Source organism: Hyla sarda, chromosome 5 (assembly GCF_029499605.1).
Source record: "Hyla sarda isolate aHylSar1 chromosome 5, aHylSar1.hap1, whole genome shotgun sequence".
In the NCBI taxonomy this organism is placed as follows: domain Eukaryota; kingdom Metazoa; phylum Chordata; class Amphibia; order Anura; family Hylidae; genus Hyla; species Hyla sarda.
In genome coordinates, this window is record NC_079193.1 from 165,464,758 (window position 1) to 165,481,731 (window position 16,974).

A 16,974-nucleotide genomic window follows, 5' to 3' on the forward strand; every position below is an offset into this window, starting at 1 on the left:
TGAAAGAACTCCATGCATGGGGCTCATGAACTGACAGGATAAAAAAATTAATTTCTGATATTAATTCTTTCAGAGGTTCATAGGATATCCTGATCTCCCACATTATAATGTTGGAGTTCATTCAGTTCAAGTAGGTTGACCTGATCCTGTAATGGCATGTGGAGAGGGATATTGGTAAGTCCTCTGGCACATAAATCTGATGGAAAAATGCTTATTGAAGAGTCCGTCCTAGTAATGTCAGAACAGAAATGTCTCTTGACAGTTAAGGATCGTATAAATCTATTCACGTCCCATAAAGTTCTGTAAACGTCAAATCGTTTTTCTGGTAAAAAATGTTAACCCTTAGATTGTAGGGTAATCTGTGGTTGTGACAATATTTTATCCGACATTTTAAGCACCTTATCCACATTGTGATCTACTTGTGACTTCGTAGGTATCCATAGGAGTGCGCAGCCTATTGCATTAGGCAATGCCCAAACTCACGCCGCGCTTGCGTGCGTATATACATATATATACACATATACACACACACAAATACACTCTTGCTTGCATGCACACATACATAAACAGACCTGCACTCATATAAATATCAATACAAACAAAATGAAAAACTGCAAAAGTTATGGGCATAAATTAGTAGTCAGGCGTGGTAGACTGCATTAAAAGGACACTTGTCTAAGTAACTAACAACACATTGCTAATTTGCTCATGAACAAGGTTGCCAGTATAGTTCCCCCACATGAGGTTGCCAGTATAGTTTCCCTGCATTAGATTCGCAGTATAGTCCCCCCACATTAGGTTGTAGTTCCCCCACATAAGGTTGTAGTTCCCCGCACATTAGGTGTGCAGTATATAAATAAAATATATACTGGCGCAATAAATAGGATAATAAAAAACTTGTTTATTTAAATATTTCGAATAAAATATTGCACAAGACCCGAATATATGATCTCCCCTCAATGGTTGGGTGGTGGGCCGATTAGTCGGAAGAACCCTGTGTGTTCAAGAAAATAAATAGTGTAAGGGATATTTTAAGAAGATGAATGCAAACATCAATGGCTGTGTAGTTTATTGAACAAGTGTAATATACGCACCTACTGTAGCTGTGCTGATAATGGTATGTTGTGTTTCCTGAATTAAACCATAAGTAAGGTAATATGCATCAAATAAAGTGCATCTAATGAGAAACAGATGGTTACTACTGGCAACTGCAGGAGAAGGATATAATTGGGCGTATGAGCCGTATATCACCCTATATGTTCGGTGGTTATATCCACTTGCGTAGAAGATACTGTTAGTTTTAGAACACCTGCCACGTTCTATTTGTGCGTTGGTTGAGAATAAGATGCCGATGCGTATTTTCACTATGATCCGGTAATACATAAGGTACCTGCATACATGAAGATGTTGTATTTTCCCGGCTCAGGTACTTCTAGTTCCATGCGGATTCGTTCAGGGATGTCCTCGTGTGGTTCCTAGTGTTGGGATCGGTCTGGAGACTGCCCCGGCCGGTGGCGTCTCTACCGTCTCCAATTCCGCTTTGTTGCACGTTAGGCGAATTGTTTGCCGTGAGTGACGTCACTACGGGAATGCAGATAGTCCAAAAAGTATTCCGACATGTTTCGGAGGCAGTATCGGCCTCCTTCATCTGGGAGAATTACATTATGGATGTTCCGCTGTTCTTAAATGTGCTGCTGACTTTGATTGACATCCCTCCCATTCCGCTGGTTTGTGTTTTGTTTTTGTTTCTGGTATTTTAGTTTAGTTTATTGCGTTCATAGTTGCTATTGTATCTGTTTAATTGTTATATTGTTTGGTAATGTTTTTTTTATCATTTACAAGGATATTATTGGGGTTAATCTTCTAAAAACCCAAAAATTTCAAAGTCAGAATTCAGACCGTGCGGTATTCCTGTTTTAAACTCAAAAATCCATTTAGCCACCGCTATGGACATAAGCGCGATGTAATTACCCCCTCACCAATGTGGGGTGATTTTCTCAATCCCACAGAATGTGGAACCCTTCATAGTCGAGTTATGTTTATCCTTATAATGTGTTGATAAAGGATGCCCTTCGTATCCTCTGTTAACATTATACAAATGTTCTGATATTCTTTGTGATAATAGTCTTTTTGTTCTCCCGATGTGCCACTTGTTACACAGGCATTTAATTCCATAAATTACTCCTTTTGATTTGCAATGAATATGGCTTTCTATTTTTCTCTTTATATCTCCATTTTCTTCCACATACTCCAATCAAAGGTAACTTTGATTGGAGTATGTGGAAATAATAGGAATTTCCATTTTTCTTCTTTTTTTTTACATTCCTTCCTTTTTCCTCCTGTTTGTCTTTATTCTTTAATAGGTTTTCTCTCTTTATTTGGGCTACTTCCTTACTGGTTTGAAGAAGAAACACTTAGGAGGAAAAGGAAGAAATATTAAAAAAAGATGAAAAAATTGAAATTCCAATTATTACCACATACTCCAATCAAAGTTACCTATTTAAATGGATAATTAGGAAACATTGGGAATTAAAAAAAATGATAAGACATTCGGAGAAAAAATATCTAATGTGCCTACCTTCATTTTTTAAAAAGCTAATAATTTAGGAAATATAATAGCACCAACAGTAAAAAAATGATAATCATACACGAAACAATATTATGAACATTATATCCCCTCAGAAACAACTAAAAGTTTTTTTTCCGTGCCGCAAATGTAGGGCATGCTGCAGTATGAATAATACTACACCGACTCTCCATATAGAAAATGGAGATATAAAGAGAAAAATAGAAAGCCATATTCATTGCAAATCAAAAGGAGTAATTTATGGAATTAAATGCCTGTGTAACAAGTGGTAAATCGAGAGAACAAAAAGACTATTATCACAAAGAATATCAGAACATTTGTATAATGTTAACAGAGGCTACGAAGGGCATCCTTTATCAACACATTATAAGGATAAACATAACTCGACTATGAAGGGTTCCACATTCTGTGGGATTGGTGAGGGGGTAATTACATCGCGCTTATGTCCAGAGGGGAGGCTAAATGGATTTTTGAGATTAAAAAAGGAATACCGCACGGTCTGAATTCTGACTTTGAAATCTTTGGATTTTTAGAAGATTAACACCAACAATATGCTTTTAAATAATAAAAAACCAACAACAATATAACAATTAAATGGATACAATAGCAACTATGAACACAAGGAACTAAACTAAAATACCAGAAACAAAGACAAAACACAAACCAGCGGAACGGGAGGGATGTCAATCAAAGTCAGCAGCACATTTAAGGACAGCGGAGCATCCATCATGTAATTCTCCCAGACGAAGGAGGCTGATACTTTTTGGACTATTCGCATTCCCGTAGTGACGTCACTCATGGCAAACAATTCGCCTAACATGCAGCAAAGCGGACTAGGAGACGGTAGAGACGCCACCGGCCGGGGCAGTCTCCTGCCCCCGATCCCAACACTAGGAACCACACGAGGACATCCCTGAACAAATCCGCATGGAACTAGAAGTACCTGAGCTGGGAACATACAACATCTTCATCTATGCAGGTACCTTATGTATTACCAGACCATAGTTAAAACATAATGAACAAACATTGGATTCTTATGCAATATATTTTCATTTAACAGTATATATTTTTGCGGCATCTGATTCTCATCCAACGCACAAATAGAACGTTGCAGGTGTTCTAAAACTAACAGTATCTTCTACGCAAGTGGATATAACCACCAAACATATAAGGTGAGATACGGCTCATACGCCCAATTATATCCTTCTCCTGCGGTGGCCAGTAGTAACCATCTGTTTCCCGTTTTCTATTTAGATGCACTTTATCTGATGCACATTACCTTACTTATGGTTTAATTCAGGAAACACAACATACCATTATCAGCACAGCTACAGTAGCACCTACTGTAGCTGTGCTGATAATGATATGTTGTGTTTCCTGAATTAAACCATACCCTTTCCTGAATAAAAATTACACTTGTTCAATATACTACACAGCCATTGATGTTTGCATCCATCTTCTTAAAATATTCCTTACACTATTTATTTTCTAATCGGCCCACCACCCAGCCATCGAGGGGAGATCATATATTCGAATCTTGTGGAATATTTTATTCAAAATATTTAAATAAACAAGTATTTTTATCCTATTTATTGCGCCAGTATATATTTTATTTATTTCTATTACGGTATTTTACCTACTCTATGGGGATAGCAGGAACCCATTAATATTCAAGGCAGCATTTAACACATCACCGGAGTGTATTCATTATTTATCATTGTTACCATCTAGACACTCACCTTCCCCAGTCCGTGAGAGCGCTAGTGAATCACCTACTATAGACATCCATATAGGTACGCAGTATAGTTCCCCTACATTAGGTGCAGTATAGTTTCCCCACATTAGGTGCAGTATAGTTCCCCCCACATTAGGGTTGGCAGTATAGTTCCCCCACATTAGGTGCATTATAGTTCCCCCACATTAGGTGCAGTATAGTTCCCCCACATTAGGTGCAGTATAGTTCCCCCACATTAGGTGCAGTATAGGTCCCCCACATTAGGTGCAGTATAAGTCCCCGCACATTAGGTTGGCAGTACAGTTTCCCCACATTAGTTTGGCAGTACAGTTCCCCCACATTAGGTGCAGTATAGTTCCCCCACATTAGGGTTGGCAGTATAGTTCCCCCACATTAGGTGCAGTATAGTTCCCCCACATTAGGTGCAGTATAGTTCCCCCACATTAGGTGCAGTATAGTTCCCCCACATTAGGTGCAGTATAGGTCCCCCACATTAGGTGCAGTATAAGTCCCCCCACATTAGGTTGGCAGTATAAGTCCCCCCACATTAGGTTGGCAGTACAGTTCCCCCACATTAGGTGCGGTATAGTTCCCCACATTGGGTGCAGTATAGTTCCCCCACATTAGGTGCAGTATAGTTCCCCCACATTAGGTGCAGAATAGTTCCCCCACATTAGGTGCAGTATAGTTCTCCAACAGATATACAGCCTTCAGCCATATACAGTGTATGGCTGGAGGCTGCATGTCTGTGTACTGCCCCACTTCAGTGTTCCGACCACCGCTCCTCCAGTCAGGGGTCGCGATCTACGATCCATAGCAGTAGGTCCCGGGACTTGAGGAGCAGTGGTCGGAACACCAAAGATGACGTGCTGCCAGCTGGTGACTTACCATGCAGGCCAGCGCGCGTCCTCCTCCTCGATGCTCTGCTCCTCTGTTCCTATCGACGCACCTCCCGGCGGTCCCTGCGTTTTTAAACTACGGATACTGGAAGCCTGTGCTAGCATTTCTCCTGCGGTGTAGCTATCAGTGTGTGAAGAGTGGGAGAAGAGGGTTACATTGACAATCCAACACAATGGGCAGCACATTGAACACATTTTATAAGTGGTCAGAAACTTGTAAATAACTCATGAAAGAATAAAGTTACATTAAAACCAAGCACATAATTGTTTTTCTTGTGAAATTCCAAATAAGTTTGATGTGTCACATGACCCTCTTCCAATTGAAAAAAAAAAGTTGGATTCAAAATGGCCGACTTCAAAATGGCCGTCATGGTCACCACCCATCTTGTTTCCCCCCTCACATATACTAATGTGCCACAAACAGGAGGTTAATATCACCAACCTTTCCCATTTTATTAAGGTGTATCTGTATAAATTTCCACCCTGTACATAATAGTACACCACCATGTGCATTCACTTGTGCAAAAATCTAAACGAAAATGTATTACTCTGACAGTATATACATGTTTTTCTAGTACCGCTCAGTAAAGAATCACAGCTAAAAGCCGGGCACCTGCTTAAGTATATGGTTAAGAATAAACTTCTTGACAAGTTCGTCAGGCACTTCTTCTTCTTGAACGTTGCATAACCTGTACAAAAGTACTACACAAAGAAAAGTTAGTGACAGATAGCAGAATTATCACTGGTAGACTTCTTTAGCCTGTATATTTGCCATCCCAATCTCACCTGTCAGACTGTTTCCAAGGCTGGGACATGTAACGGGATCCACGGGACGTTGCCCCCTCTAATGTTCCAGTTCACCCGGGACAAGGTAGACTCGTAATGGTGGGGCTGATGGGGACCACCATTTCCACCGCAGCAGCTTGCGCCAATGGGGGAACAGCAGTTGGTGCCTGTTGGGCCGGCCAAACCTCCTCTGCGGGAGTAGGCCGAGGCACTTCAGTTGTTGCCCGGTGGTTAGGCCAAACCTTCTCAACCACAGGAGTAAGCCTAGGTACAATCACAGACGACTGTGGTAGATACTTTGGTGTCATGACAGGCACATCGGGCATGTAGATCTCTTCCTCCTGGACGGTACCTCGGACTTTAGGTGGCAGAAAACCAAAAGGCTCTGCATCCCAGTCATCCATTGGGAAGTAAGCAAACGGAACTTGAGTTGGATTCTTTGGACGGGTCACCGCAGCCGCCCACTCTCCTCTCATGCTCTGTAAAGGAGTGTACACCACAAGCTCCCTGCTGTCTAGAGAATGCAATGATGGGGGGAGATAGTCTCTCTGCACTGCCCGATGATTGACCAAGATGGTCCCCCCATGACGACAGACCATGAGGGTACCAAACCCCCACACTTTGTCGAATTTCACAACCGTGGCACGGCAACGTTCCAGGGGTGGCTCTCCCTCTCGGGGATGTTCCAGCTTTCTAATGGTCTGGGCCTCTAATGTTTTAGTGTCCTGTTGCTGTGCATGTTGCACCTCATATGGAAGCAGCTTTGACCCACATCTTTCCACTCTTTGGGCCCTCAGCCCTTCTAGAATCTTGGCCACCTGGGCTACTCTTCTGGCCCACTAGGACTGGGCCGTCGGGACTGGGGGATGGGACTTCCCTAGCAGGGGGAGATGGTGCTCCCTCATATATTGCATCAGTCCAGTCTCAACGCCAAACAACCACTTAGCTAATGCTGGTGACTTTAGATGTACAGCAGACTTCTGGACCTGGGGGGTTTGCTCTGGGCTAGGGTGGAAGGAGGGTTAAAGAAAGCGGCCTCAGCCGGGGGACTCTCCAACCTCGTGCTTACCTGTTCTGCCATGTTGCTCCACTTGCTGACTTCCGGCAAACTGCTCCTTTTTTGCAGGGCTTCGGGAAAATGGCGGCCGGCCAGAAGTGCGTCAGCGGTGCAGCGCTGACTTCTGCTCCCCTGGCAACAAGGGGCGGATCTTTACAGTTCCACTTTGGCATCGATACAGCAAAATGGTTTCCACACCCAGGGGTGGGACGCTGACCAGCATGGGACATTTTCGCACGCTTCTCCGGTACACCTTTAACCCTTGCAGGTACAGGCAACACATTGTAACCAACATAGCTTAAGACCTGATCTTGCACATGGTTGACACAGTACTTGAACACTTCACAATGGCGGACAACAGTCTTTTCTTTACCTCCCCCTCTATTACACAAGCGCCTCGAGTAAAACACTTTTCACTGGTAAAGTCCCAAACACTTTCTGGCGCAAATTTCATTCGCATCGGCATGCGATTTTCTGACAATACTGCTCACAGTTCAGACTGGGGGAGGACTTGTCGCATAAGGCACACACCCGTATCCTGTTCGTGGTGCCAAAAGTTGGGGTATGGGGTGTGAGATGCAGGGCAGATGGAATTACCCTAGGGGCAGATGGCATTAACCCCTTGTATTCGTGATGCCAGGGTGTGGTTTATCCTCAATACCACCCGAAAGTATACCGCTGGATCCTGGGCTAGGCACGGGGGCTATAATGACTCCAATGCCAAGTTACGGACAATGGTAGCTTTACAGTCTATACAGTGTAGCCAGGCCCATGGAGGTGACCAGTGACTTCAGAGACCTTAAGGGCTTGCTGGGACTTGTAGTGGTTTTGGACAATTTAGTGCAGGCCATGTTGACTTGACAATAGATGACAGTGGCTGACTTGACATAACATGACAGACTAAGCTGTGACTTTAGCTTACTTGTAGACTTGTAACTTGTGGCTTCAGACTTGACTTGAGGCCCCCTATGACTCCAGACACACTCTTAGGCTTGACTGCACCTCAGCAAAGACTCAGGAACTAAGAGAGAGAAGACTCCTCCCAGGGCTTTTATGGGGGAGACTCTGGTGGGGTCCCATTGGTCACCCTTAAGTCACCTGGTAACTGCTACCTCTTGGGTAACAATCACATGACAACTCACATGACAACTGGTGATCACATGTCAACCTTTCTTAAAGATACAACATTCTTATATATATAACATAGGGGATAATATACAATTACAGTAGAACAGATGCAGGGGGTGCCCAGGGGACACTGCAGGGAGGCTGCCTGACAGGGCAGCAAGGGTACATTGTAACAACTCACGTACTGGGTCACCACATAAACACCTGCAGCGACATTATAGTAATAACAGATTCTCCAGCTGCCTATGCCCACAGCATACCAATGCCTAGGACAGCATGACAAATGAGTAGCAACATATTCAGCAAGCAGGTACCCACAGGCTGTTAGCTTAGCAAATATGCAAAAACAAATACCATGAATTTTGATTAGTTATATGTATATTTCAAAATAGGAAGCAGATGCCGGCTGAACCTTTATCCCCTTTATCTTGTACAAACAGATCCCATATTTGTTAACTGAAGTACCACCGGTGATTCAGTAAAAGTTAAATCTAGTGTCTTTAATTTGTATGGGCTTTATGAGGGATCCTATTATTTTATTCTATGGCTTGAGAAAATATCCAGTAATGTCTTAAATAGTGCTGTACTACAGTGTTCTTAATATCTCTGCTGCAGAAAAGTCACATAGAAATCTCATATTGAGAGTCATGTAGTACAACAGTTACACAGTACTTAGGTCCTTTTATACCACTTGAATACACTCTGTTGAGATTGTACAAATAAAAGAGGCAATATGTGACTAATGCTATTATCATTGCCCCATGCAATACTTAAAGAGTACCTGTCACCAAACTAAGATTTTAATATATTGTACCCTGTGTAATTATAAGACACTTTGCTACTTACTTACTGTTAAAATTCTCAACCTTTATATGTTTTTAATGGGATTGAAAAAACGTCCGCTAGGTGGCTCTGTTCTGTTCCCTGCGCAAGTCAGTTAGTTTAGTTTCCTACCAGCCTTCCAGGAGACCAAACTCAGGAAGTGCATGCAGGGCAGGGCGAGCAACAGCTCTCACAGGCTTCAGTGATGTTGCTTCTGCTGGGGAACGCCCACTTTCTCCTGCCAGGAGCTCACACAATGTGAGCAAGGGGAAAGGTATGATACAGAGCTTTTTAAAGCTCAGGAAAAAAAAGGGCAGGAGGGGTGTTAGGAGTAGTTAGGGAATATAATCTGAGTTCATTTAGAAAATATGGTTTGATGGCAGGTACTCTTTAAATAATGAAAATAAATTCCTTTCAATGCAAAAATATAAAACGTATACATAAAGTGTTACATAATATTTAATTATGTAGGAGCTCTAACTTGGAATCATTTTATATATAAAATAAAGAATTCAAGGTATTGTAGAAGGTGCCCTTATTCTGATTGATAGTGCCTGCAGGACAGCCATGAGGAATGTGGTTTGCTTGCTGCTGCTCACTCCATTACCTGAATCGCTCCGGCTAGTAAAAAGTGCTGCCAAGTTCCATTTTTGTTTATGTGATTTTTTTCAGATGTCACAGTGTCCTTGTTGCTTTCTAGGTGTGTGATAGCAGAGCTGTTTACTACAGTATGTGATCAAAAGTATGCCCTATGGGCTTGCCTTCCCCTGGCTCCAGGCTGCACTGCAAACATGAGACCCAAAGGGTCATTGTTTTAGGGCAGAGCTTTAGAAACTGTGAGCCGCAACATATTAGTGTTTCGGCGGCAGTCTCCAGGTGTGTTGCGGGACCATTCTATTTGGTTGCAGGAGCATCTGCTGAGTGACAGGAGATGCTGAGCAGAAGCTACCGAGACTACACATGGGCCTGTCGTGGAGCAATGAAATGGGACAGAGAGACACAAGACAAGTGTGTGATGATAAAATGGCACAAAGGGTGATGAAATTTCACTGGGGAAGAAGGGGGTGGTGAAATGGCACAAGGGGGCGATGAAATGGCACAGACAGTGATGAAGGAGGTCATAAAATGGCACAGGGGGTGATGAAAAAATAAAATAAAAAAAATAAAAACCTCTTTCCCCTAGCGTATCATTACAATTTCATTGTAATCAGTATAGTGACTTCAAATCATGTGGTGAAAAGCATTAAATAATCAAATATAAAAATATACTAAGAGGGGATGTTGTGATCTTGCTTCATTTTTTGTGAATCCACTGTGTCCAAAGGTCTGATCCCATAACACTTCTCCTGCCTTTTTAAATAACTTCCATATTTGATCAATCCCTTTCCTCGTGTGGAAAATATGAAGCTATAATATTTTTTTAAACTTAGCAGGCATGTAACTTTATTGTAAGATTATTATTTTAATATTTTGTATAGTCAATTACAATTCTGATGTTTAGAAAGAGTAAATTCTGTAAGGCTAGATGATGCCTACCTTGTAGAAAGCTTTGTGTACCTTTTTTCTATTTAGAATTTACCGTGCCATACATGCAAAAATGTGCCACTTCAAGCTCAAAGCAGCACCATCACATGGGAAATAAAATGTAAGTTCACATTAATTTCATCTTATAATGGACAACAATTATATATTTTTCATCATGGGTAGTGTATATCAAACTCCCCTATATAAATAATAGCCCCTAACCTGGTTTCTATTTTTTCTAGGATAACCAGTAACAGATATCAAATGATCACTTTCACTGCTTTTCATTGGACATTTATTTACAACAATCAGATTATTCCTGAAATGAATTGCTGAGACAGTGAAAGCTGTGAAACAATGAGGCAGAGCTCTCCATGACGAATAGTACAAACACTGTGTTCTGGAACTTATGACAAGATGTAATCCCAAAAATTCAACAGAAAAAAAAAAACAACCTAACGTTGAGAAGGGAATACAGATTGTTTGAGAGCAGGGACAGTGTGGAGAGTGTCTATTGCAGCAATGCCTTTACCAAGGCGTAGGTCATCTATCTTGGGGCAACAGCCCCCATTGTCTTCTGCTGACTGTTCTGGGGTTTCCAATCGTAGGGTCAGCATTGGCAGTGCCAATATCCTTCCCAGACAACCAGGTGTGTATGTAGGAAGTGTCCCAACTGGAGGCGTAAGTAGTCTTGGCACTCGAGTATCTCGACGAGCCCTGGGCATCAGCAGTGTTTTTATGCAGGGACTGCGCAGTTCTGGCCCACTTGTTCCTGTTACCCACAGCTTGGAGAGAGGGAGAGCCCCCACATTTGAATCCTTAAACAGCTGCTTGGTGGAGTACATAGATAAAGTAAGAGCCTTAGAACAGGTGAATTGTGAGTTGGAAGAACACATCAGAGTTTATCTGGACAAAAAAGCATCAACTGTAAGCAGCTGGGGGTCACTCAGGGAAAACTGGGAGAACATATACCATCAGGTAAGTTCTTTCTTGTGTGGTTATTGGTCTATTGGACTACATTATGTATAAATTGTACTTTATCTAATGGGATTTGTCAATAGAAGCACAGCCTACTTACTCTGTATGCAAAAGTTTGATCATACTTCATTAACCTTTACACAATATTAATAGGTATCCCGCTTACTATTTACTCATGTACTAATAATTATTAGATCTGAAGAGTCTGTCTGAGTTCAATGTATTTGTGCAGTAAACATGTTACAACACTGTAATAAACCTATGCACTCAATGAGTATATAAAAATATCTTACCCTGGGACAAAGTGATTATATTAAGAAGGTTGGTTAGAATTAAGCTATCATACACTCTGTTGTGTCAGACGTATGTGACTAAATTGGGCTAAGGTCTGTTTCACACCAGCGAGTCGGCAAATGTTCATAAAATATAGATCTGAAATACAGATGTATTCGGGATGAAATGCCATCTTTATGTCAACATCATTTTAACGGCATTGCATCCCTATGTCTGTGCAGCAAATACTGATGGCCTATCTTCTAGGCAGGAAATTTAAGTGCTCTCCATCCATGACGAAATTTCTGAAATGGAGAAAAATTGAAGTGATATGTGTTCACAAAGCCTTGAAGAGTGTCCCAACACAGACATTAGTGGTGCATTGCCAAGAGACTAATATCTAGTCAGCAGGGCCCTTCTACTCTAAACCCAAAAGTTACAGTTGTTTCCAAATAATTGCATAGACATCCATTGAGAGGAATTCATCAAGGGCTGCGTCATGCACAGCCTGAGAAAAAGTCACAACATTTTACTAGTCTGTAGTGCACGCGCCTTGTGGTCAGGAAAGGGGTATGGCCCCTATTGTGCCTTATTTATTACAATGTATTCCTCAAACAGGCAGAAATTAAAGTTGACATCAACAACAGCTCAGAGCTGTCCTAGATTTCTAAGGCTGCCGCCCAAGATGTGCAGGATGTACTGATAAGCGTGTCTATCTCTAGTTTCAGCCAGGGTCAATAGGGGACATTTATTAAAACCGGTGGAGAGGGAAAGTGGACCAGTTGTCCATAGCAAAGGCCTTTTTTTAAAAAAAAAATCTGATCGGTTGCTATGAAAAACTGCTTTACTTTTCCTGTGCACAGTTTTTGTTAAATCTCCCCCAGTGTCCCCATTACTAGGAAACACAGGATAAAATATGATATTTAGAGAAGATGGTGATTTCAATACTTCTTTTGGTGATCGCCAAGCGCTATAGTGAGTGATTCTGAACAAATACTGTAGCGTGATGTTTCGGGGATACTCTCCTGAGTCCATAAATAAAACCTTCATTCTGCACTGTACTAGAGTATTAAAAACAATGTTTCACATGTCCATCAGACATGGCAAAAGCTGTTCATCACACCCGGTCTCACTTGTTGATCACACCCGCTGCGAAAGTGATGTATTAACTGGGGAAGCAGGTGGCATTGTGCTTAGCTCCCCAGCTGGCCAACAGATATGTACATTTCTCTGCATAGAAGTCTTATCGACTTTTCTTTATTGTATCTTGTCATCTGTCCAGAGGCAGTAGGGTAGCTGTGTTCTATAACAAGGTAATGATACAAATACAAATGTAAATCTACAGTAAATTGGTGGAAAAGCAAAAAACTCAACAACAAAAATAGGCAAGTGATATTAAAGTATATTAGGAATTTATTGCAATTTTGATGCTAATGATGTAATAGGCCAGTAATAATTTATGGAAAATTAGGGGAAAATAAGTTTATCCTAGGGTGGGATGAGGGTTGGGTAAATGTGTTACAATTAAATGCACAATGAATTAAATTCATATATGTAGTCACAAGATGGCAGCAGAAGCACAAAATAATGGCATCACTGATCACTGTAATGCTGAGCACTCCGAAGCCCTGTCCCTCCCCGGAACGCTCGCGCTGTTCTTCTGTGTGCAGCCCCCCGGTCAGACTCGCTGACCGGAGCGCTGCTCTAGTGTCCCCGGCAGGAATGCGATTCGTGTGGGGGGACGTACCCCCCCCCGCGCGGGTCGCATCCCGATCCTCTCACCTGCCCCGTCCTCCTTCAGTTGCTTCCCGCCGCGCGCGGCCCCGCCCTCTAGGGCACGCGTTCGCCGGCTCTCTGGAATTTAAAGGGCCAGTGCACCATTAATTGGTGCCTGGCCCAATCAGTGTAATCACTCCCATTTTATATAAAAGGAGGTGACCAGTGATGCAGAGACCTTAAGGGCTTGCTCGGACTTGTAGTAGGACTGGTCAATTGAATGCAGATCACGCTGACTTCACAGATAACAGGGACTGACTTGACTTGACTCAAAGCTGTGACTTTAGCTTACTTAAAATAATGGTGGCTGCAGGACTCGACTTTTAGGCCTCCAACACTCTGGACACACACACTATGCACAACTGCACTGGACATCAGCAGGAAGCAAGAGCTCTAAGCTCCAAGAGAGAAGCTAGCTCCACCCAAGGCTTATATGGGGGAGACTAGCAGGGAGCCCATAAGTAACTCTTGGAATCACCTGGTCACTGGTACCTCCTGGGTAACAATAACATGACATATCACGTGGTATAACTCTTAAAGCAACATTACATTTTATAACACTTTACATGGTAAAACATATTTACAATGGGGAAACAAGTGCAGGGGGCCTTGGGGACACTGAAGAAGGCTGCCTGACAGGACAGCAGGAGCACGGAATAACACTTCCCGCACTGAGCCACCACACTGGCAAGGGTTCTTGCCAATAGGCTGGGGAAGGTAGTCCTGACGCTGGTTAAGGGGGACCAAACCAGCTTTATGCCAGGTAAGTCCAATGTGGATAATACCCACCGTCTATTTTTGAACCTCCAAATGTCCCAGGAAGAGGCAGGGGTATGGTGCTGCCTTGCATTAAACTAGAGACCTTACAAAGGGGTAAGGCAGCGGGAGGACTAGCTCTACCTAACCCATTCCTTTACTTCCTGGCCTCTCAATTGCAGCAACTGAGGGGGAGGGCAGCCACTCTATGCTGGGACCTAATGGGCTTTTATTTTTTTCCAAGCATGAAGGGAGGTTTCCTATACACGTATTGGCTCTCTGATGAGACCTCCAGACCCTACCCCAACCACTCCTTCACACCATTATAGAGTAACTCAGCCTTTCATGAATTCCTTTTATTGCTGGACTATGGAGGAAATTGATCAAAACCTGTCCAGAGGAAAAGTCGCCCAGTTGCCCATAGCAACCAACCAGATTGCTTCTTTCATTTTGCAGAGGCCTTGTTAAAAATGAAAGAAGCAAGCAAGAATCTTCCCCTATATGTTTTGGGAGAGGAGGGGGGGGGGTAGTCAAATTGGAACAACTGCACTCTGATGGGTCATTTAAGTCTTTTCAACAATTACAGTCAGACTTCAATCCACCGCATACAGGTGAAACTCAAAAAATTTGAATATTGTGCAAAAATCCATTGTATTTCATTAACCCCTTAACGACCACAGACGTAAATGTACGTCCTGGTGTAGCGGTACTTAGCGCACCAGGACGTACATTTACGTCCTGTGTATGATCGGGAGCATCGGATCGGTGCTCGCATCATCCACAGCAGGTTCCAGCAGCCGGGGACCTGCCGGTAATAGCTGACTTCGGCAATCGCGCTGATGTTGGCCATTAACCCCTCAAATGCCGTGATCAGTACAGATCACGCCATCTGCGGCAGTGCGCATGTTAAAATAGATGATCGGATCGCCTTCTGCGCTGCCGCAGGGATCCGATCATCCGTAATGGTGGACGGAGGTCCCCTCACCTGCCACCGTTCGTCTCCCGGCGTCTCCTGCTCTGGTCTGAGATTGAGCAGACCAGAGCAGAAGATCACTGATAATACTGATCAGTGCTATGCCCTATGCATAGCACTGAACAGTATTAGCAATCAAATGTGCGTAAATGTCCAAACTATCAAAATATAATGTTAGTGATCCCGTACGGTGTACGGTGAACGGTGTAAATGTACATTTTTTTTTAAAAGGCTGCTTTTTAGTCACATTTTATTAAAAAAAAAAATTATAAAATTTTTTCTAAAAGTTTTATATATGCAAATGTGGTATCAATAAAAAGTACAGATGACGGCGCAAAAATGAGCCCTCATACCTATATACGGAAAAATGAAAAAGTTATAGGTGGTCAAAATTGGGCGATACTGATTTTGTATAAAAAGTTTTAGATTTTTTGTACAAAAATATAAAAGTATCTAGCCATTGGTATCATTTTAATCGTATTGACCTACAGAATAAAGAACACATGTCACTTTTACCATAAATTGCACAGTGTGAAAACAAAACCCTCCAAAATTGTGGTTTTCATTTAAATTTCCTCCCTAAAAAAAAATAATTTTTTGGGTTCGCCGTACATTTTATGGAAAAATGAGAGGTTTTATTACAATGTACAATTGGTCACGCAAAAAACAAGCCCTTATATGGGTCTGTAGATAGAAATATAAAAGAGTTATGGATTTTAGAAGGCGAGGAGGAAAAAAACTAAAACGCAAAAATAAAATTGGCCTCGTCGTTAAGGTTAAAACGGGCTTGGTCCTTAAGGGGTTAATGCAACTTAAAAGGAAAGGAAGCATGAAGTGCTCCAAAATCTCCTAGTAGATGGATGCATTGACCCTGGACTTAAATGGGCACTGTCACCAACTTTATTTTTTGATATGTTGTAGTACTTATGTACTACAACATATCTCTAATATACTTTTATTATTTTTTTTTCATTAAAAAGGTTTAATTTACATTTATAAACCGGCTACTGAAATAGGACTGATTTTGGAGTGGCAATCAGTCGTTTTTCAGTTAGGCTGCACTCGCTCCCAGGCTGCACTGCTCAATCAGACAGGTGGGAGCGAGCGCACTGGCTCCCCGGCCACTCCTCCCGCACATCGCCGCCGCCGCCTCGTTGCCGCCGCTGTCCCTGCACGCCCGCTGCCAGACTCTGCAGTAACTGCAAGTGTAATGAGGGAACGGGGTATGCGGGGCGGGGCGGGGGGGGGGAGGAGGGAACGGGCTAGTGCCGTAGCAGGGGGGGGGGGAGGGGCTAGCAAACAAAAAAAAATAGGATGGTGGGAGGTACCCTTTAATGAAACACAAGCAGGTGACATGGCTCCCCAAATCATAGTAATTGGGGGAGCTTTGAGGTTTTCATGAGCTGTAACCATAACATAATCATCACAATTATGACAAATCACGGCTTGAACTATCTTGCTTTGCATGTATTAAGTCTCTCTCTTATATCAGTTTCACCTTTTAAGTTGTATTACTGAAATCAATGAACTTTGCACGATATTCAAATTTTTTTAGTTTCACCTGTACTTCATTCTACCTTTATCTGCAACTCTGTCATGCTATTAAGGGTGCTGGGCAGATCAAGGCCTTTAGCTGCTTACTCTTGCCCCCCTTTGAAGTCGGTGGTGACGACCCAGAAT

At 42.5% G+C, this 16,974-nt stretch overlaps 1 protein-coding gene across 1 annotated transcript in view; it reads left to right on the forward strand.

The window, feature by feature from the left end:
* Nucleotides 1–11,060: 11,060 nt before the first annotated feature.
* Nucleotides 11,061–16,974, forward strand: part of BFSP2 (beaded filament structural protein 2) — an 82,891-nt gene continuing 76,977 nt past the window's right edge. Inside the window, exon 1 of the mRNA XM_056518442.1 lies at nt 11,061–11,516. Coding sequence (XP_056374417.1) covers nt 11,061–11,516 — 456 coding nt within the window. The remainder of the gene's footprint in view (nt 11,517–16,974) is intronic.